The sequence below is a fragment of the Bombina bombina genome, chromosome 1 (assembly GCF_027579735.1).
Source record: "Bombina bombina isolate aBomBom1 chromosome 1, aBomBom1.pri, whole genome shotgun sequence".
Lineage (NCBI taxonomy): Eukaryota > Metazoa > Chordata > Amphibia > Anura > Bombinatoridae > Bombina > Bombina bombina.
This window is the reverse complement of record NC_069499.1, coordinates 603410329-603434624: the sequence shown is the minus strand read 5'-3', so window position 1 is coordinate 603434624 and position 24296 is coordinate 603410329. Positions and strand designations below refer to the sequence as shown.

Below are 24296 nucleotides of genomic sequence, written 5' to 3'. Positions count from 1 at the left end.
TAATTTAAGTTTATTAATATTGCCTAAAATTTTAGCCAGGTGGTCAGTAAAATCAGCTGGGTAGTGTACCCGCTAAAAAGGTACTGGGGAGAACATTGCATTCTGATGATGTTGAGGAGTGTTTTAAACCAGGAAAATGTCCTTAAGCCGTTTGCTTTGTACGTCTAATCTTTTTAAAAAAGGGAAATGAAACCAAGAATTGTTCTTTCATTATTCAGATAGAGCATACAGTTTTAAATAACTTGCCAATTTACTTCTATTATTTTACTTTGTTCTCTTGGGATTCTTTGTTGAAGCAGCAGCATTGAACTAGTGGGAGCTAGCTGAACACACCAGGTGAGCTAACAACCAGAGTCATATGTCCATACACCAATCAGCAGCTAGTTCACAGTAGTGCACTTCTGCTCTCAAGCCTAACTAATTATGCTTTTCAACCAATGATACTATAAAAAACAAAAAATAGATAATAGAGACAAATAGAAAGTTGTTCAACATTGCATACTCTGTGAATCATGAAAGAAAAAATCTGGATTTTATGTCCATTTAACATAAAATAGGGGAGATGTTGTAGAAATTAGAGAATTTATTCATGGAATTTTGTGCTGACAAATTCAGTACCAGGTCCTTAGTTTTTATTATAGTCTATGAATCAACATTTCCGTACTCCTAGATTAGCTCTATTAACATCTGTACCAACGATTCATAATACTGAATAGTAAGACAGTACCAGCTTGACTGGTAGTAAAGATGGCTACATACATTATACATTTCTTGTCACTTAATTAGCCATCATATGATGCTGCTTTGGGGCCCAAATCCAGAATCCTTCATCTGAATATATTATAAATATATGGCTGGCCAATGTAACAGTCTGATGTAACAAAAGTCAACAAGTTTGAGCATCTGCATCTTCAACTGCACTTCTTTGCATTATTTTTCACACATGTATGTATTCTTGCCAGTAAACAGAAGAGTCCACCAATCCAATGCAAGACAAGTACCACATTAATCAACCAGCTCTTGACACGGAGTATCTTTAAGAGCAGGAAGGTCACTGACAGTCCCTGAACTCAACACACAGTATACCTGTGTTCATAGTACCGCTGATAATTACACCATTTGATGTAATATTCACATTCATAATACTGTTAGAATCAGGAATACAGTCTTTGTACCGCCTAAGCCTCAACCTTCCTTAGAGTTCAATAGACCAGGAAGGACAAGTCCTTTGTTTGACTTCTTCCAGATTCCCAGCTACAGTTTCAGCAGCAAGATGACCCAGAGCCGGCATTACTATGAAGATCGACTGTGCGGCCAAGCACAGAATGCTCCATCTGTTCCTCCACTGCCAAAACTTGCCTGACTGCCTCCTCAAAAGCTATATCCACATTGGTATCATCCTTGGCACTAGTCTCTAAGTATGGATACCCACCATTCTCTTGGCACCAGGCTTGGGCCTCTGCAGTACTCACCTCCCTCTCATTCTTATCTAGCTTGTTACCCAGGACTACAAAGGGGAAGCCTTCCGCCTCCTTGACATCTGCGTAGAAGATAAACTCCTTTCTCCAGCTGCCCAAATTCTCAAAGCTTTGTCTGTCATCCACACTAAAAGTCAGCAGGCAGCAATCAGCCCCTCGATAAAATGGAGTCCGTAGGCTTTTGAAACGTTCCTGGCCAGCTGTATCCCATATCTGTAAAGTCACCAATCTCCCATCCACCTCCAGGTCACGGTTGAGAAACTCCACTCCAATAGTGTGAAAGGCCTGGGAGTCAAACTTGTTGGTGACATAACGATTCATAAGAGAGCTTTTACCAACTCCCCCGTCACCTAGAAGAATTACTTTGAGGAGAAGTGATTTCCCACTCATCACTACCAAGACAGTTGGGAACCCTAGGAATCACTGTTCGTAGGAAGAAAAGAAAAAAAGCAGTTACATGCCAGTTTAAAGCATCACCCTACGTTGGATATTTGTCACTGTCCTAATCTGTCAGGAGATCAGACATTTGCAAGAAACAAATCATAGTCAGACAGTCCGTATAATATGCAGTCAGGATATCAACCCTAAATAAGATAGAAACCTAGTGCAATCTGAGCCCTCCCCGATAATTTTCAGAAAATCGATAGAAACATGTCTGAGCATGTTCTGACAGTATGCTGTCTAAAAGTAATTTTACATTGCTGAGTTTATATGTAATGTAGGGTCATCTCATAAAGAAGTGCACTCAGAAAGTCAAATAGGTAGAAACCTAGCACTCTTCTGATAGCATGAAGCCTGGAGATCACTAAGTATTAAACATAAGTGCAGCAATATTGTAGCATGTTCTCATAATAAGTAGTAAGGAGGTTACACTACATCAGAAAGAATTCAAGCCCCTATTGATATTTTTCACTCACAAGGAAAGCTATATAGGTTTTTTGGGTTTAACAGAATGTGCTTATTAATCAATAAACACACAAAAATAACTGGTGCTGTTCTGAGACCAAAGGGAATTGTATGTATTTTTTTCATTGCTACGTTTTATAAAAACATGATGCCGGTGTCAAAAATGTGTTTATATTTTGCAGTGTTGATCATACACTGCATATGTGCCTGAGTGACTGACTTTAAGGGAAAGTCAACTCCAAAAAATGTTATTGTTCAAAAAGATAATCCCTTTATTACCCATTCTCTAGTATTGCACAGCCAACATGGTTATATTAATATACTTTTTACCTCTGATCACATTGTATCTAAGCCTCTTTTGGTAGCCTAATCACATGACTTTTAATTTATTATCTATTGACTTGCATTTTTACCAATTAGTGCTGTGTTGTGCACAACTTCACGGGTGTGAGCACAATGTTATCTATATGGCCCACATGAACTAGCAGTCTCCTGTTGTGACAGGCAAACAAAAAAAATAACGCATGTGATAAGAGACGGTCTGTAGTGGCTTAGAAATAGGCAGAAATTTAGAGAGTAGTGTATTAATATAACAATGTTGGTTGTGCAAAGCTGGGGAATGGGTAGTAAAGGCGTTATCAATCTTTTTTTAAACAATAACTATTTTGGTGTTGACTGTCCCTTTAAGTATGCGTCTAGATCAGCACATTTTTCCCCCAACCGCTGCTGTTGCTCTAAGAGTTAAATTCCCCTACAGAAGTAAATGGGGAAGTTGTGCAGTCTGGCTAAACATGTGATGTCTTAAGTGTTAAAAAGCAAAAAAAAAAAAAAAAAAAAAAAAAAACAACTTATTGTTAAAGGGACAGTTTACTCAAAAATTTTCTCCCCTTTAATTTGTTCCCAATGATCCACTTTACCTGCTGGAGTGTATTAAATTGTTTACAAGTAGCTCCTTTACCCTTATATTGGCATTTGAAATTGTTGATTTAGCATGTGGTATCCCCACCTATTCTGAAAGTTTGTGGCCGCGCGTACCAGCTATAGATAAGCTTTGTAAACACAGCCAGCAGAAGAAATTACACTCCCAGTGCGATATAGCAGAGATAAGGTAATAAAATGTTGATTTTCCTTTGTTCTCTCAAAGTACTGGTGATTGTTTTAAGGACACATATAAGATAAAGAAGCAGGTATATGTGCACAATGTGATACAGTAATGAGATCAGATTATACCTACAAGCTCAACCCATTTTATTAGGTTGTGGCTTCAAAAACTCAAAATCAGAGCTTTAATATACACAAATAAGCCTTAAAAAGCTAATTTTCAAACATTTTTTACTCTGCAGTTGGTAAAAAAAAAAGCAATTGTAAACACATTAAGGGAAAAACTATTTTACAGTATACTGTCCCTTTAAGGTCTGTGTTACATAGTTTGAAAATGCCAACTGCTTCAATGCTTTCAGTGTTTTCCTGCTCTCCTAATAAGTGATCCTGTGAATTACAGTCATATTGGTCCAGTATTTGGGCAGTAATGCTCCCAGCCAATCCAGAGGCAATGCAGTCTAACTCATGGATCACACTTTTGTGGACAGTGGGAAGCTCTGAAGGTAGGGATGCCTTCAGCATTTTTAAACATTGCAATGAAGTATATATATAGATCTATCACAAAGTGCATGATTTATAACTTTAAAACTATTTAAAGGGCCATTATGCTGGGGAAAAAAATCAAATGCTCTCATTTGTTAGAGCATGTAATTTTATTACTATTACTGTATGTTTAACCCCTTTGCAGTGAGTTAATATACTCTTTAAGAGCCACAGAGAACTGTTGGTCTAGAGTGGAAACTGCCACTGACTAAATCTGCAGCGATAGTTGCTGAACCCAGCTGTGGTACTTGCACTTCTGATTGGCTCAGCAGCAGTTTCCTCTCCACCAGCAGCTAATTGAAGCTCTCAAGAGATACTTTACCTATATGTTTAAAACATTTGAGAGGTTAAAGACATAGATTTGCTGGCACAACAGTGATAAAGTTACATACTCCAACAAATTAGGCCATCTTATTTTTCCACTAATAAAGGCCCTTTAATGTGCTTATTTTATGAATATAAAAGTCCCAACATATGAAATGTTAAACATTCCCAGCTTTGTACACACTACTAGAATGTCAATTTCACAAGGTTTGAAAATGTCCTGATAATGTACAGTACATAAATTCAGGCAGTGCTGGATAACAATCTTAGGATGCATTCAAGTCAACTTGTAATGGACATGGACACAGCACTACCAAAGCCTATCCTGATAAAGTACAATGATCACATTTTAACATTAAAAGCAAAAATGAAATGTTCCATATACTTTCAACTCTTATTCTGTTTGTTCCCCATGCAGTGCCTCAAAGTAGCACCCTAAGTCTGGTCCTGCAGACTTCATCTCACCCTTCAACACCCTACACAGTGTTTTCTAGATCATGGCAGGGTCTCACATCTTTCACTAACTGAGGGGAAAAAAAGTTAAATACACCCAGGTATATATCCTTAGACTGAAAACAACACTAATGTTGCTAACATAAAAAAATGTAAATTGTTTTTTTGCAAGTGTTCTATATATATATACACAAACACAATAGGTCACCTTGCACTACATACAATCACCACTCCCAGATCTTGTGCAGATACCCTGCAATAACATTTAAAACTATGAAACCAATCATTCAAATGTATACTCATGCGTAGCCCTGCATAAAAGGGCGTATTATTACATGAATAAACTATAATCTATGTACCTGTTCTCCAGCAAAATACGGCGCACAGGAAAAATGACCATTAAATTCTATAATGCTGACTTGTGGCCAGATGGGACTGAGAAATGAGTAAAGTGTTGTATAAACTGCATAGAGCCAGATAATATTCAGAACATAAATATACACATAGAGGACTGCAAGGAGCAGCACAGATTGCTCACACAGAGGGAAGACAGCACGTCCAACAAGCAGGAGAGAATCTAGCAGTGCCACCTAGAGGACAGAGCGGAAATATCATGGGAACTGTACAAATGAATTGTTTCAACATACTCGAAACAGTGTTGACGTGGTTAAAAATGACACACATATTTCTTGAAACAATTGCATTATTTGATGTTTCACTCAATATGCCAAGATACATTCCTCCAACAGCAAATGTTAATTAATCATAACTGTCCTCGGGTTTTGCCCTACAGTGTTCCAATTTGCCCTAGATATTACAAGGATGTGTCCCATAAAAGTGCAAAAAATAAAATGCTTCACTTCAATATATTAAAGCATTTTTATTATTAATTGAACTATTGCTTGCATATAACTATGTGTTTAACCTCTGCTAAGGAATTAATGAAATATAAAGTCAGCTCCAGTGCAGCAAACCACTACTGGCAGCTAGCTGAAACCATAGGCATATGTATGTAGCAATGACAGGTATGTAGCAACCAATCACCTTGCTTTCAGTTGTGCATTGTCACTGGAGTAGCTGCTGAGGATATGTACATATGTTTTTTAACACAAAATACCAAGAGAGCAGAGTCAATTACATGCAGTATCTAAATCTTTAAAGGGACATGAAACCCAACATTTTAATTTTAAACAACTTTCCAGTTTCCTTCTGTTAATAAATTTGCTTTATTCTCTTGGTATCCTTTGGTGAGAGCTATCTGAATACATCACACGAGCCAATGACAGGGGCATACATAAGCAACCACCAATCAGTGCTCCTGAGCCTACCTAGGAATATTTTTCAACAATGAATACCAAGAGAACAAAGCAAAAAAAATAGAAGTAAATTGGAAAGGTATTTATAATTGTGTGCTCTATCGGAATAATAATAAAAAAAAGGTTTCATACCCTTTAATTACTACTTCTCTGTCCCTTTAAAACAATATAAAAAGAGAATTTGATATACATGGCATTTGGCAGTGCATTTCAGATGTAATTAAAAGCATATTTTGCAATATCCTTATGTTTGCACAAACTCTTCCTTAACAAGTTATTGCAAGCTTTACAATAACTGTTCTTGTTCACAAGATATTCCAAGCTTACATGTACACACACATCCACACCTTGTGCATGCTCCCTGTGAATTCTGTCAGCTTTCAAATCATGCATGTGTGTCTAATACACTCATGCATACAATCTGCTGGTGTGCACAAAGTTATCATAGAACCTGTGATAAATGGTCAAGAAAGAATATTGTAAAAATGCTTCTGGCTCAATCCCACATTTCTTAACAAAGCCTTGTAATTTGAAATAAAGTATGCAGAATATTTTGCAAGAGAACAATCTTCTTAATGAAATAGCAATCATAAAATTCAAAATGTATATATTTATTTTTATTTTAATAATGATCTTTTGTTGTCTAGTAGGGATGCATGACCCCTTAAAACATCTCTTGTCTCTGGTTAGGGGAACTATTTGAGTCAAATCCAAGTAAAAAATGTGGATAACTTGTGCAGATTTCCTAGAGTTTAGGACTAAATACACCACTGATGATAATGGATAACAAAAAAGTGCATTTCCCCTAAGTAGTATGGATACAGATTCTATTACATGTTAACATACTTCACATAACTCAAAGCCTTGGGATTGCCAAAGAGGCAAACAGCAACGCAAAACCATGACCCCATAGTTAGGCACTCTATTCCCTTAAAACCCAAGCCCCATTAAATGAAGGCTATGACACAATAAATTGGGGTTGAAAAGGCCGCAGCCATTTTATTATAACATGTAAACAAATAAATAACGTTTAACACTTGAAAAGCTATTGGATACCAAATAACAAACATTAGTGCCTGCCCGTAGGCAGGTACCCACATAACTTCTGAAAGTTCTAAACATCCAGAACACCGCCAAAAATTCACCTCTGCCGTATACAAAACAGGGAAGGGAGGGCGGGAGCTGATGTTGTCCCTAACAGGTCCGGAAATGAACAGAACCCTAACTTCCTGCCTCACCTTCCTTACCCTACTCTGGCTCCACCCACAACCTACCAACCACCTATCACTGCTCTGGCCTGTCCTGGGGTCAAAAGCCCCTCCTTCATAATTATTGCATCCGGGGCTGCCTTGACCCCATAGTTAGGCACTCTATTCCCTTAAAACCCAAGCCCCATTAAATAAAGGCTATGACACAATAAATTGGGGTTGAAAAGGCCGCAGCCAATTTATTATAACATGTAAACAAATAAATAACGTTTAACACTTGAAAAGCTATTGGATACCAAATAACAAACATTAGTGCCTGCCCGTAGGGGCTCAATAGCTCTTCTAACTTTAACCAGTAAGCATATTGCTAACCTCTCCTGAAACCACAGGAGGTACCCACATAACTTCTGAAAGTTCTAAACATCCAGAACACCGCCACTGGCCCGAACACTGTCCGAGCCCCGCCAAAAACCCAAGGACTTTTCAACCCCTTCCTTTAAGTTAAAATTGAAAAGCTGAAGACCTATCTCATTAAGGTGAACCCCATCTCTTAAGAAAAAACATCTACCCGCTTCACCTTCGAACTCCACATGCCATATGGACACCCCCCCCTCTGCCTAACAAAACTACTCAAAACCCTGTTAATCTTCCTCCTAGATGTATCCAACCGCTTACTATCCCATGCTGCCTTCCAAACCACCCTAGGCTCCAACTCCGACCAAACCACCAACAGCTGAGGAAATAAGTCCCACAAACGAAACAAATCCCTTTTCATGATTGACACAAGATCTCTCTGTGCCGTGTAACCTAAATCGTTACCTCCAGCATGGATTACCAAAATACCTGGAGGGCGAAATAACCTAGAATAATCAACTACTTGCAACAATACCTGGTCCCATTTCAAACCCCTAACCCCAAACCACCGAATCACCACCTCTTCTGAAGAAAAACCCAGCTGGTAACCATCTTTCTTCGCTGCAGCTGCGCGTCGTGCCCAGTAGATGTAAGAATGCCCAACAAACCAACACTCCACTGGACCTAAAACAACAAGAAAACTTATAGAGCTAAGTACTGGCGCACATATGACTTAAACCTTCCCGATGAACACCTCCCAATTCCCTGTATCATCTCATCACTCAAACCTAACATTCTCGCTTCGGTAGCTGCGCCAATCCGGAATGAATGGGAAATAAATTCACCAGCGGGAAAGCCCACTAATGTCAACGCCTTCTGAAACACTGCCACGAACTGAAATTTTGACAACGACGAACCCCCCGCGTGGATCAACAACGGACCATCACCAGCCGGCCTAATCTGCAGGAATTCCCTCACAGCCCCGACTGGGCAGCACAGACCCCCAATAAACCGTAACCGTATTAAACGGCCTCTTCCCAACTGATCAGTCTTTGACCGCCGGAGCCATATTACAATTTGTCGCCCTTCTGCAACTACATCACCCACTTGGATCCCACCCCTGTCAGATCTGTTAGGAGCGACGATTTCTGAAACCCGAAAGGCTGCAAAAAAGGCCAACACAAAGGCCGCACGGAACAATGAAACTTCGAACGAATCCGCGCAGACCGAGGGAAGAACCCCGACTACCTTCAGTAGGACGGAAAAAATGACTGGCCGCCTCCCGTCAACCCCGATAGGACCCCTACACAAACTACGTCCGACCATCCTAACCACAAAAGACTTCGTAATATCCTGGAAGCCCAACAACTGACATAAAAAGGCAAGAGCCGCTAAACGCCTCTGAACTACTGCTTTAGAGACCCGGTACTCGGTCCATGTACCCATCCACTCCATCAAAGCCCAGGACCAGTCGGCTTCTGAAAAAGAATACCCACCTGCTTCCAAGAAAAATTGCCAATCACCCCATACCTGTCCGTATGCTCTCCAAGTACTCTTGGCCAATGCCGACCTCACCATACTCATCAACCTGGGAATACCGCCTTCCACAATCCCGCTGGACAGCAATCCCCTTCGGCAGCAGCTTCTGGGGCAAGGGCCCGGAAACGGTCCCACTGTAGACGTGAAAGAGCATCGGAAATGTCATTAGATGAACCGGGGACATGTACAGCCCTAAAACACACGTTCAATCTCAAACACTCCAAAACAAACAGGCGTAATAAAGAAACCACCAGAGGGGAAGAGGCCGACAAATTGTTAACAGCCATGACCACTCCCATATTGTCCGAATGGAAAATAACCTTCCTATCCTTCAAAACTGGTGCCCACAATTTTAGCGACACTAACAACGGAAACAGCTCCAGAAAAACCAAATTTTTATTCAAACCTGTCTCAATCCAAGCCTCAGGCCACACATCGGCGCACCATCTGACACCCAAATACGCTCAGAAACCATGGGAACCAGAAGCATCAGTGAAAAGGTTCAACTCTGACCCCAACACTACCTTCTGAATGATGGACTTGCCATTGTATCCCTGGAGGAAATCCAACCAAACCCTCAAGTCCTCCCTGATCAAACTGGTCACTCGAATGTGATGGTAAGGCTCTGTTGCCCCAGCCGTCGCAAGGGACAACCGCCTGCAAAAAAACTCTACCGACAGGAATGATCCTGCACGCAAAATTTAGTTTAGCTACAATGGACTGCATCTCGCGCAATGTCAGCTTATTATGACCCACAGCCATTTGTAAAACTTGGACTAAATCAACAACTTTTTCTTCCGGTAGACTACACTCCATTAAGTTTGAATCAATCTGTATCCCTAAAAAGCACAAGACCGACGTCGGACCCTCCGACTTCTCAGTGGCTACCGGGATACTAAACTCCCTTGCAATCTGCATAAAGGTTGACAAAAGCCTGCCGCAAATCTCGGACTGAGGAGGACCAACAAATAAGAAATCGTCCAAGTAATGGACTATTGATTTCAAACCCGATAAACGCTTAACGACCCACTCAACAAAACAACTAAAGGACTCAAAGTAGGAGCAGGAAATAGAGCATCCCATTGGTAAACAAAGGTCAACAAAAAAGGAATCATCAAAGGTACAACCCAACAAATGATGGCATTTAGGATGAACTCAACGTCAACCTTCGCTAAAAGCGTCCCTCTGCCAGCTTCCCGAACCAAACACACTGCTGAGTCAAAAGAAGAATAAGAGACCGCTGACAATTCAGGATCGATGCCATCGTTCACGGATGATCCTTTAGGGTAGGACAAGTGGTGGATCATCCGGAACTGGCCTTGGCCTTTTTTAGGCACGACCCCCAGTGGAGAAATACGCAAATTAGGCATGGGCAAATCGGTAAATGGACCCGCCATGCGGCCCAAAGAAACCTCCTTAGCCAATTTTTCCCGAATGATTTCCGGGTGGGCCCTGGCTGATTTCAAGTTACCCAAAAAACGGGGGCCCTCCCCCGGCAGGAACGGTATCCAAAAACCCGAGCTGAAACCAGTAAGCAACAGCTCAGCAGCGCCTGCTTTACCCCGAACCTTAGCGTATTGCCTTAGCCAAGGCACCATCTTTCCTATGTTCACTGGCGTCTTGGCCCTGTATAACCATTTCACCTGGGCGTGCGCCCGCCCAACCTCTCTTGAAACATTTGGCATAGGAGTGTACACCCCCACACCCTGAACACTCATGTTTGTATTTACATGAGAGACCAAAACGGCATTGACTCTCGTTATATTGGAAGCATAACCCCTTCCTACCGGAGACAGCGGTACTGGCACCAGCGCCGCCGGCAAAAGCGCCCCCCCCCCGATTCAAAAGGACTGCCCCGAACGTAGAGGGGTCATGATCTCAAGCCAGATACCCATATCTCTATCGTCCCAACGCATGGCGGGCCGCACGGCAAGCCGCTGACGAAATTGTTCATCATACCACCACCATGCTAACCCGCCATACGTACGGTAAGCCGAGGAAATCTCATCGTAATAACAAAAAAGAGCTAAACCTTGCTCCGGGAACCTCTCTGTAATAACACTAGCCAGGATACAAAAGGACCGGGACCAATTACTCAGAGTTTTTGGCAACCTTCGATATCTCTTTTTCCTCTCGTCCTCCTCTTTCTTGCCCGCATCCCCCTTAGGGTCATCCTTAAAGTCAACAAACTGATCAACCGGAAGCAAAGAAAAAATCTCCAAAAACTCGCGCTTCCAGATCTTTTCCTTAACCTCCGATTGCAAGTGTAGCCCCAGAGGGCCAATAGAACAAAGGCAAGGACGCTAACCGCCCCTAAGGCCGGGGTACCGCCCGTCTGGCCCACCGTCAAAACCTTTGGCTGCGACTCCACCTCCCCTGAGGCCGGAAGGGCCCACGCTCCCCCCGCCCCTTGACTTCCTGAAGGAGTATCCTTCCTCTCAAAACTCGCAATCAATTCTTTCAAACCTTGTAATAAAACTTGCTGCTTATCTATACTCCCGCCCGGCCCAATGGGCGTCCCCACACCCAGCACCTCACCTGCTCCACAAGGCGCCATCCCAGGTCCTGTGGCGGAAGCCGTGAATACCACTGGTGGCGACGCCATTGGCCTAGCCGTCTGGCGGCGATTGTCTCTGCCAACCGAACGCCTCCTCCGTAAAGGTGACCTCCTCCTGGTATCGGCACACCGCCTCCGTTCTCTACTCCTCCCGCAAGGAGATCTGTCCAATCTGGCCCTTGTAGGTGATGAACGTGTCTCAACCTCCCTCCTTCTAGGCAGCGGCGAACGTGACCGACCCCGCCTGTAACCAGCACCAGCATCCCGTGATGAAACCGCTGCTCGGCTGTTCCTGTCCTCCTGCAACGAAAGATCAGATGCTAGCACCACCTGTCTTCTGCCACCAAGCCCACCTGCCGGCGTATCCCGGCCGGTAGCGGCCGTAACACCTGGCTGCCTAAAATTCTGCTGCCCCCCATGTCTGGGCAATTGCGGGGACAAACAACGTAAAAGCTGCGCCAAAGTATCCAACCCTCCTACCTGGCCAGCCGCCGTAGCTCCTGATGATGGGCCCTCGCCCGGGTCCTCCTCAAAATCACTTAAAACGTCCTCCAAGTTGATGGAGTCACCGTCATGCTCCCTGACACTACCACGACAGTTCATCCCATCTTCGGTCACAACCGGACCACTACTAGCAATAACCGGCTCCACTACTTAAGAAAAGAAAAAATGTTAGTGCATAAGACACTACAACAACTACCCAGGACAAGGAAGGAGAGAGGGGGGGGGGGGAACACACGAACAACATAGGACAAATTTTATTTAAAAAATAAAAGAATTTTTTAATAACTTTTTTTTTTATAATAATAACATTTTATAATTTAATTACATATACATACATATCTTTTTTTTTTTTTTTTTTTAAAAAGGGGGGGATAATGAAATGAGTCGAATGTATGGGGACCCCTTAAATAATACCTAAAATACTCAAACAACATGGAAGGAAAAGATTTAACAATGAAACTCATGGACTCAAAAAACCCCCACTAAAACCCTGGACCTATGCTACTAAGCAAAATAGAAAATATGGAGGCATTAACAACCCCTGGACCAGGAACACAAACATGCACGCACATACAAGGAGAAAAAACAGAGGAAGAGAATGGAACAAAATAAGACAAGGAAAGGAAAAAAAAAAAAAAAAAAAAAATTAACAAGGGGAGACACCTGCTGTGCAAATGAGGAACAGCATTTATATTTATTTTATTTTATTTTAATTTAATAAATCTAGGCAGAAAATTGGGAATTGGGAAGAAAAAGGATAAAACAATAAAAGGAGGTTGAAAAAAGGGGGGGGGGGGAATGACCAATAAAGAAACAAAACAAACAACCTTACCCACCCCCTCCTCCCAGAAAAAACGCGCGCAAACTCCACAGGAGTTTTTTTTTTTTTTTTTTTACTTAAACAATGGCTACCGCCACACGCCTAAACACAGCAGCCCAAGTTCCCCTCAGGAGCAACCAACCCCACCAAACTGAGTCTTACCATGACCCTGCACAGCTGCTTCCTCCAAAGAACGGCCTCCCGACATCCCCAACTGCTGGTCATTCACCTGGCCGCCCTCCGCCATAAGCGATGCCGCAACGGGACCAGGCAGTGACACTCCTCCTCTCTCCTGTGACTCGCGGCTAACCATGCAGCCTGCGTCCATGCCCGACTTCGCTGCTGCCTTCCTTGGACCTCCACCCTGGGCTCCAGGGGACCGCCGGACTGCGACTTCAGGGCTCAGCCGAACTGGTGCCCTGGATTTTCTGACTGGCCTCTCTTTCTGTCCGGCACCAATGCCCACTTCTGGAAGGGCCCCAGCCTCCTTAAGTTGCTCCAGCAACCAGCCAGCACCACGCTCCCTAGATAAGGCCGCCGCTGCCGCCAACAGCTCACCCAGATTCTCCATCGGTAACTCAGCTAGCTGATGTTGTCCCTAACAGGTCCGGAAATGAAGAGAACCCTAACTTCCTGCCTCACCTTCCTTACCCTACTCTGGCTCCACCCACAACCTACCAACCACCTATCACTGCTCTGGCCTGTCCTGGGGTCAAAAGCCCCTCCTTCATAATTATTGCATCCGGGGCTGCCTTGCCCTTAACTCCTCCCCAATTACCTCAGCCCTAACCTTTGCCTGGATTTTGGACTTAAAAATATTGATGATGGGGGTAAGGTTGCCACCTTGGCCATGTTTTGCTGGACACTTATGAGTTACACACGCTGCAGGGTGTGCAGAGGGCAACAAGCACTGTGCACCTGGACAGCACACAGATAGTGACCCTGGACAGCACTATTCATGTTCCTCCCTGCACACGCTGCAGCATGTGTAACTTATAAGTGTCCAGGAAAACATGTCAGAGGTGGTGGTGGTGGGGGGTGTAAAACCAGCAAAAGCTAGTAAAGTGCAATCTCAACTTTGTAGGAGAGTGCAATTTCTCATTTAAAGTGCACATTTCTTCAAACAAGTGGAATGTTTATGCAATGTATAGCTTGGCTTCCATAGTGAAAAAAGTTATCCAGCAGAACAGCAGTATATTAAAATAGTAAGCCCCCTAGTGGTGCTTACTCATAGACTGCAGGTGATACACCTGAAACCTTCTTATATAGAAGTATCAGGTAATTAACACATTAACTTTTAATGTCTTACAATTCATTAATATCAACATAAGACAATTAAAAACTAAAAAGACCAAAATTATATATAAATATATGTATAGTACACCACGGCACTTGTTAAATGTTATGTACTGCAGTAAGCAATCATGTACAAATATAGATACAGTATAAAACAAAATATATTGTGATAAAGAGCACAAACTTGGGTAAGATGCCATCATATTACAATTCATCAGAATTTTATATCAAAACTCTATCAAACTATTATTAAAATTTCATGCCAAATTAATACTGAATTTCATCTGCTAATTCCATCACTACCCTATATTTTATAACAAAATTGATTCCAAAAATGTAATTAGACTTTACTAAATTTCACCAAAAATAAGCAATGACATTCAATGGGATTATTTTTTAAATAATCATACATTTCATACATAATAGCTAATATCCCATTCAAGATTTAGATTTTTACTATATGAGGGAATTAGGTGGTATATTCAGTAGTAAAAACTATACTATCCCTATATGATGTGTTGGATTTTTTAGTTTCCTTATTCATTATTGGCATTGTACTGATTTCCAATCTCGTTTCCTCTAGTTTAACCGGATCATATCCAATAGATACTAGCCTCTCGGCCAAATCACTAGATTGCTGTAAATATCTGTTAACATCATTAGTGTTGCGCCTTAACCTAATAAACTGACTCCTTGGTATAGCACGTACAAGGTGAGGTGGATGACAAGAACTGGCATGAAGAATAGTATTCCCCGCGGTGGGTTTTCTAAAAGTTTTAGATACTATTCTATTGTTCTCCACATCACCCTCAAGTGTCACTTCCAAGAAATCAGTTTTTTTCGGAATCATACCCCCCTACAAATTTTAAGCACAAATCATTGTTGTTCAGAAAAGCAAGAAAGAAATTAAAGCTCATTTCAATTCTTCATGCGAGTTCTTGTCATCCACCTCACCTTGTACGTGCCATACCAAGGGGTCAGTTTAGTAAGTTAAGGCGCAACTCTTATGATGTTAACAGATATTTATAGCAATCTAGTGATTTGGCCAAGAGGCTAGTATTTAGAGGATATGATCCGGTTAAACTAGAGTAAACGAGATTGGAAATCAGTACAATGTCAATAATGAATAAGGAAAATAAAAAATCCAACACATCACATAGGGATATTATAGTTTTTACTACTGAATATACCACCTAATTCCCTCAGATATTAAAAATTCTGAAAAGGAATCTTCCAATACTTGCGGGTGATAATGTGTTACAGAGCCAGAGTGACAAATCTAAGTTTGTTTTTTAAAAAACAACTAACTTTGGCATCCAGACTAGCTCCAAGTATGGTCCCTAATTTGAGGAAAACCAGGGGTGACCATTGGTTAAGAAATAAGGGAAGTTTTAAATGTGGAGCTAGAACTTGTTTAGCATGTAATATGATGTAAGTGACTTAGCAGTTTAAGCAATTAGTTGATGAAATGGTGTATGACATTATGCCAATTGTAAAACCACTTTTGCAGTTTACTTATTAGAATGCAACATCTGCCACATGCAGTATGTTTGTAAAACGTTGAGGGAGGTAAATGTAAGAGTAAGGGAGCATGTTAATGATGTCAAAAATTACAATAAGGATTCTTCAGTTGCTAGGCATTTTACTAGTATACGTGATTTCTCAGTAAAAATCATTGATTTGACAAAATCTCCTAGGCGTGGTAATAGGTACAAAATCCACAAGCTGAAGACTAGAGTGCCCACGGGTTTAAATCTTGATTGGGATATTAGCTATTATGTATGAAATGTATGAGTTTTTTGAAAAATAATCCAATTGAATGCCATGCATTATATGATTTGGATATAATTGTTATGCACAAAGTTTTTAATTCTCTTATGTTGATATTAATGAATTGTAAGACACTAAGATTTAATGTGTTCATTACCTGATACTACTATATAAGAAGGTATCAGATGTATCACCTGCAGTCTATGAGTAAGCACCATTAGGGGGAGCGAAACGCGTCAGACGTTTTGTCCTTTTAATATACTGCTTTGCTGCTGGATAACTTTTCTCACTATGTTGGGTCAGCAGTTGGTTCACTGCTTTGGAACTGGCATTGCACCCTGCCTATGTGCACTTTTCATTGCTGCTGTATTTCTATTGTGGAGTCTGACGTCACTAGTGAGAGCCCAGGATCGTTTGCTGCTTTGTCGACAACTGTGCTTTCTCTTAAAATAAGAATTGTCTCCACAAAAGCACAACAAAAACACTTTGTTTACCTGAACATTTTACACTGATCTATGCAACCCCTACCTACAATTCTGATTACCCAGTATAACCCCTCATTATAGCTCTGGTTATTGCTCAGTATAACCTCTTCTCATATAACTCGAGTGTCCCTTATTAACTGTACAAAGGGATGAATAAAATGTCATCAACATGGAGTTTTCATTAATGTGCACCTTTAACAGACAATGGCCTAGATTACGAGTTTTGCGTTAGAGGCTATGCGGTGCTAATGAACAGTTTTTTCTCACCGCTCACTTACCTACAGCACTGGAATTACAGGTTTTTACAAACCCGTCGTTAAAAGGCAATAAGTGAGCGTTGAGCAAAATTTTGCTCATTACCATACTCCAATACCAGCGCTGCTTAAGTCAGCGGTGAACTGGTCGTACATGCTCGTGTATGATTTCCCCATAGTAATCAACGGGGAGAGCCGGCTGAGAAAAAGTCTAACACCAGCAAAAAAGCAGCGTAAAACTCAGTAACGCAGCCCCATTGATTCCTATGGGGAAATAAAATGTATGTCTACACCTAACACCCTAACATGAACCCCGAGTCTAAACACCTCTAATCTTACACTTATTAACCCCTAATCTGCCGCCCACGACATCGCCGACACCTGCATTATATTTATTAACCCCTAATCTGCTGCTCCGGACACCGCCGCCACCTACATTATACTTATGAACCCCTAATCTGCCGCCCCCAATGTCGCCGCCACTATAATAAACATATTAACCCCTAAACTACTGCACTCCCGCCTCGCTAACATTAGTTAAATATTATTAACCCCTAATCTGCCGTCCCTAACATCGCCACCACCTACCTACATTTATTAAACTCTAATCTGCCGCCCCCAAAGTCGCCACCACTATATTAAAGTTATTAACCCCTAAATCTAAGTCTAACCCTAACACCCCCTAACTTAAATATAATTTAAATAAATCTAAAGAAAATTACTATCATTAACTACATTATTCCTATTTAAAACTAAATACTTACCTAGAAAATAAACCCTAAGCTAGCTACAATATAACTAGTATATACTAGACTAGTATAATAGTAATAGTAATCGGAATCTAAGGGATGCCATCTTGTATGACGTCACTTAAAGGTACCTTCATTCGTCTTTAGTCGTCGGATGAAGAGGATGCTCTGCGTTGGATGTCTTGAAGATGGACCCGCTCCACACCGGATGGATGAAGATAGAAGATGCCATCTGGATGAAGACTTCTGCCCGTCTGGAGGACCACTTCACCCGGCTTGGATGAAGACTTCTCCCGGCTTCGTTGAGGACTTTGGCCCGGCTTGGATGAAGACTTCTCCCGGTAATTCGATCTTCAGGGGGTTAGTGTTAGGTTTTTTTAAAGGGTGTATTGGGTGGGTTTTATTTTTAGGTTAGGGTTTGGGCCTGCAAAAGAGCTAACTGCCCTTTTAAGGGCAATGCCCATCCAAATGCCCTTTTCAGGGCAATGGGGAGCTTAGTTTTTTTTAGATAGTATTTTATTTGGGGGGTTGGTTGTGTGGATGGTGGGTTTTACTGTTGGGGGGGTTGTTTGTATTTTTTTTACAGGTAAAAGAGCTGATCACTTTGGGGCAATGCCCCGCAAAAGGCCCTTTAAAGGGCTATTGGTAGTTTAGTTTAGGCTAGGTTGTTTTTTTTATTTTGGGGGGGCTTTTTTATTTTGATAGGGCTATTAGATTAGGTGTAATTAGTTTAAATATCTGTTATTTGTTTATTATTTTCTGTAATTTAGTGGGGGGTTTTAATTTAGGTAATTGTATTTAATTTAGTTAATTTATTTAATTATAGTGTAGTGTTAGGTGTTAGTGTAACTTAGGTTAGGTTTTATTTTACAGGTACTTTTGTATTTATTTTAGCTAGGTAGTTACTAAATAGTTAATAACTATTCAATAACTATTCTACCTAGTTTAAATAAATACAAACTTGCCTGTAAAATAAAAATAAACCCTAAGATAGATACAATATTTTATAGGTAAGTATTTAGTTTTACATAGGAATAATGTAGTTAATAATAGTAATTTTCTTTAGATTTATTTAAATTATATTTAAGTTAGGGGGTGTTAGGGTTAGAGTTAGACTTAGATTTAGGGGTTAATAACTTTAATATAGTGGTGGCAACGTTGGGGGCAGCAGATTAGGGGTTAATAAATGTAGGCAGGTGGCGGCAATGTTAGGGACGGCAGATTAGGGGTTAATAATATTTAACTAATGTTTGCGAGGCGGGAGTGCGGCAGTTTAGGGGTTAATATATTTATTCTAGTGGCGGCGATGTTGGGGGCGGCAGATTAGGGGTTAATAAGTGTAGATAGGTTGCGGCGACATTGGGGGCGGCAGATTAGGGGTTAATAAATATAATGTAGGTGTCGGCGATGTTGGGGGCAGCAGATTAGGGGTTCATAAATATAATTTAGGTGGTAGCGGAGTCTGGAGCGGCAGATTAGGGGTTAAAAATGTTATTATAGTGTTTGCGATGCGAGAGGGCCTCGGTTTAGAGGTCAATAGGTAGTTTATGGGTGTTAGTGTACTTTTTTGCACTTTAGTTATGAGTTTTATGTTACGGCGTTGCACCATAAAACTCTTAACTACTGACTTTTAAATGCATTAGGGATCTTGGAGGTAGAGAGTGTACCACTCACTTTTTGGCCTCCAAGGACAGACTCGTGATACCGGCGCTATGGAAGTCCCATAGAAAAAAGACTTTACGAAGTTTACGTAAGTCGTTTTGCGGTAAGGCCAAAGAAGTGTGCGGTGACCCTAAACCTGCAAGACTCGTAATAGCAGCGGTAGTGAAAAAGCAGCGTTAGGACCTCTTAACGCTGCTTTTTTACCCTAACGCACAACTCGTAATCTAGCCGAATGTGTTTTGTTTCACATAACGGAGTGTCCATATAACTGTTCCTATTGCTCAGTATAAGCTAATCTTCCATATAACTCCTTCCTAGTGCTTTATATGACCTCACTATTGCTTTACATAAGCATCGCTATAATTTCTGTTACATCTCCACATAACCCCTCCCTAAAATTAATGTTATCGCTGCATATAACTGCTTCTCTAAGTCCTCAGTTTTAATCTTATATGTCCCTTTAAAGTCACTGTATGCCTCTTTGCCAGTCCTTATGTCATTCTCTCCCGGATCTCCCATTGTTTCCAGTCACATTACATATTAGGTGTGGACTTGGCAATGGAACTTACCACCTGTTTCCTGACACATTAACCACTTTTAATGTACCTGTGCTGCAGAGCTCACAATATTGTTGGGAGGGGGATGGTTCAGTATTTTAGTATATAGTATATAGTTCAGAGAATACATAGCTCATGACATGCTAAAGGCAATACTAGAGCTGTCGGTGAAGGTTTAATACGTATCGCCTCCAAGGCATGTACTTGTAAGAGCAGGTTAGTGGGGGATGGAAGGATGGGTGTGTTAGCAGGCACATTCCTGTCTTCAGTACAAAAAAAGTGAGATGGCAACAAGGGAATGAGAGAGGAAAAATATAGGAAATTGGGTTTAGAAAGTTATAGGGTTTATAGGGAGTGAGGAGATGGTGGGAAAAGAGGGTAGGAATATAGACAATAAGGAGAAAGTCAGGGTAAAGGAGGAAAGGGATAGTAATGCTTGAGGAAATAATATTAGAGAGATGGAAACAATAATAAAGCAGGGGAAGCAGAAAATTAAAGCAGAGAGTGATATGGAGAGATAGATTAGTGAGGTGAGAGTGATTGAGATATAAATGTGACAAGGCTCAGAGCAAGTAAACGCACAAGAAAGACAAAAGATAAAAGAGATTTCTAAGAAAGTAAAAGAAAAACTAAACTGGAGATGGACCATGAGTAAGAGGGGATTGAGAGACTTAAATCAGGAGGAGGGAAAGAGTGCGTGAACGAAGAGAGAGGGAAACAAACTAAAAATTGTATAAGGCAGTGATTGCTTCTGGCATGCTGTGCTATCAGGCAGGGTGTGTGTGGCCCTGCATTGCATACAGTGTGCCTATAATGGGCAGTATTTATGTTTACAATGCATTGTGAGAGATTGTATGTACAAGGAATATTCTGTTTGTTTATTTATATTTGTACTTTAAACTATATTGTCCGAATTCATCAGGTGTGAGTGTAATGTGTGTATGTAAGGTAGTATGTGTGGTGTATTTGAGTGTGTCAGGGCAGTTATAGACCATAAAATTGAGGGGGAGGGGGTAGTCCACAAAACTAAATATCAGGGGTGCATGGGTACTGAAGATAGCCTTATTTTCTACATTTTCTTTTTAAAGGGACACTGTACCCAAATTTTTTCTTTTGTGATTCAGAAAGAGCATGCAGTTTTAAGCAACTTTCTAATTTATTTGAAAAAGAAGGCATCTAAGCTTTTTTTTGGTTTCAGTACTCCGGACAGCACTTTTTTATTGGTGGATGAATTTATCCACCAATCAGGAAGGACAACCCAGGTTGTTCACCAAAAATGGGCCGGCATCTAAACTTACATTCTTGCATTTCAAATAAAGATACCAAGAGAATGAAGAAAATTTGATAATAGGAGTAAATTAGAAAGTTGTCATGCTCAATCTGAATCATGAAAGAAAAATTTTGGGTACAGTGTCCCTTTAATACTGCATCTATCACTTTCACTTCTCTCCTTGCTGTAGGCCGGGGGTTAGACATGTATAAAAGTTACTAGCTTGAAAATTAGTGGAACCTGTTGGTGCTACATTAATGAATTGGGGAGGGGTAACATCCCTATCACTTCCTGTAAACACCACTGTGTGTGAGGTTTAGATGTGTATACTGAGTACAGCTGTATATAGGGAAAGGGTGTGTCTATGATTACATAAATTGTGTATATACTCTGTCATATAAATGTATGTGCATTTGTATAGGACAATATATAGCGTGTAGAGTATAATGGACCAGGCAAAATTTACTAAGAGGTCACTGTAGCTTTACTAACCTCTCCTGCATTTTCTTTTTTATTCTCATCAGCTGATTCACAAAGCAACAGATTAGTGAGCCTTAGTGAACCAGCTGCTCAGAATTGCATAGATGCTGGTGAAGAAGAAGATATTATAGAGAGGTCTTAGAAAATATAGCAGACTTTGTGTAAGTGTGGTGTGCCCTGCCAAAGGGTGTGGTGCTTAGGCCTGTTTGCATTTTCTTTGGAAGGTTGAGGGTGCAGATTCTGGGAAGGGATCCAACTTTTTATCTTCCTCTTTGCACCAATTCAATATCTACCTTGAAATCAATCGCAGCAGACCTATATCAGAGTTTGGTTGTTTATTTTTCCAGTAACTGGCACTCATGTAGAGATCAAAAGACTTATCATTCTAAGCAAGCAACATAAATACAATAATACCTGGGAGAATGGTACAGTGAGTCACCCTGGTACAGACACCACGTCTTTTAACTCATATCTGACTGGATAGCATTGAATAAACTAAAAAGCTGGAACCAAAAACTCATGCACTCTAAAGCCCAATTATCTAACCAATATAGTACTTTAGATGCCATGTCTAATAGTACACTAATGGGGAATTACTTACTAACTAGAGTGTATCTATGTCTTGAGAGTTTTCTAATCCAAGGCCTATGTTTCAAAGCTCTCTGCTTGTTTATTCTGCAGGAGAAAGACAGACTCCTTGTCCTATAGCTCCCTGCTGTGTCACTCTTTACACTGTCACTCTTTACACTGAGACAGACACTACATGTCCTGTTGCTCCCTCTTGTTGATGTCATTTGCATTTTCTATGTTCCATAGCTTCCTTCTGTATACAAATGCATAAGGTTTGTATGATATAGCAGGACTCAGAGAGAACATTAGTTAACTCAGCGCACACCTGGTTTGTGGGAGGGGAATGTGCTGTGTCACAGCTTGTCTGCCTTGCCCCATGTCTTAGCTTGATCAGACATGTGCCCAAGATTGATTACCCCAAGACTAAAGTAAGACTGCCTCTGGTCCACAGGCCCGCACCACACCCTTTTCTACCCTCCCCAAGTAGTTTACATTCCTTCTGAGAGAAGAAAATCTCATGAGTATCAATATACAGTGCTGCATGCTGCAAGATCATTACTAGTAAACATATACACAGAATCATTAAAGGGACACTGTAACCAAAATTTTTCTTTTGTGATTCAGATTGAGCATGAAATTTTAAGCAATTTTCTAATTTACTCCTATTTTCAATTTTTCTTCGTTCTCTTGCTATCATTATTTGAAAAAGAAGGCATCTAAGCTTTTTTTGGTTTCAGTACTCTGGACAGCACTTTTTTATTGGTGGATGAATTTATCCACCAATCAGCAAGGACAACCCAGGTTGTTCACCAAAAATGGGCCAGCATCTAAACTTACATTCTTGCATTTCAAATAAAGATACCAAGAGAATGAAGAAAATTTGATAATAGGAGTAAATTAGAAAGTTGCTTAAAATTTCATGCTCAATCTGAATCATGAAAGAAAAATTTTGGTTACAGTGTCCCTTTAATAACGCTGTAAAACTGTATACGGGGTCTATAGCGTATTTATAATCTGTGAGCAGCATGGTTATTATCAGTGTATAGCTGCTTATTATTATTATACAGTGCAGTTTGCTCAGTATTAGTGTATAGATACTTGTTTATACAGTGTTGCATATCTATCTATCTATCTATCTATCTATCATCTATTTATCATCTATCTATAGTAGCATTATTCAGTGCAGTGTGTTCATTATCAGTGTATTATTCAGTATATTAGTACAGCAAGCAGATTATCAGTATATAGATGTTAATTATATTAGATAATAAAGAATTTTCAGCATATTAGATAGTATAACAGGTGCATTATCCGTGTATAAACATTCAGTATATTAGATAGTACAACATGTAGCTATTTTATTGCATTATATAATGCAGTGTGTTCATTATCAGTATATAGGTAGTGTTTTATACAGATCTGACTATTGGTAATTGGGATTTTATATGCACTGAATATTTCAGCAGCAATATTCTATTTACAGACAACATAACCCCTATTTGGTTTATAGTTGGCCACCTGCATTATTTCCTCTATTTATCTGGTTCTTAGACCATATTCACCAGATTTAAAAAGGGTAACAAGAATTAAACTTGCCAGCCCCACTGTATTAACTAAACAGACAGTCAAATATTGATGCAGCTGAAAATATATTTGAAAATATATTTTCCCCTTGAACTAATTGGGTTCCTCTCTATATTGTTTGTCTATATTAGGATTTTTAATTATCATTTTTACTATTATTTTTATTATTTTTTTGCAATGAAAGTTTGAAAGTTGTTTAAATTTAAATGTAAACTTACGGAAAATAAATGTCAATACTACTTGTTCCTCACTGGCTGATAAAGACAACTCCTACAGGTTTATTGCTAGACATAAACACGCCTCCATAAGTCAGAGAAGAAAAAATAGATTTATTCAAGGAACATTAATAATAATAATAATATTAGAACAACGAAAATACATTTTGAAATACCCACTTTTGGATTTCAGAGGAAATGTATAAAAATGTCCCTATATGATTTGGTTACTTAGGTGCTATTATTATACCTGCACAGTATACCTGCTGGAGTGTATTAAATTGTTTACAAGTATTTCCAT

General features: G+C 40.3%; 1 protein-coding gene across 2 annotated transcripts; it reads right to left on the bottom strand.

Annotated features, from left to right (window-relative positions):
- Positions 1-565: 565 nt before the first annotated feature.
- Positions 566-22403, bottom strand: RAB9B (RAB9B, member RAS oncogene family). Of its 2 annotated transcripts, none has more exons than XM_053698947.1 (2): positions 22228-22403; positions 566-1901 (listed from the first exon to the last, which is right to left on the bottom strand). In XM_053698947.1, exon 2 carries the CDS (start codon positions 1866-1868, stop codon positions 1263-1265), a length of 606 nt encoding a protein of 201 aa, XP_053554922.1. In that variant the 5' UTR covers positions 1869-1901; positions 22228-22403; the 3' UTR covers positions 566-1262. The 2 variants fall into 2 exon arrangements, with proteins under 2 accessions (XP_053554922.1, XP_053554921.1); XM_053698946.1 differs by lacking the exon at positions 22228-22403 and adding an exon at positions 5165-5353.
- Between the last annotated feature and the right edge of the window lie 1893 nt (positions 22404-24296).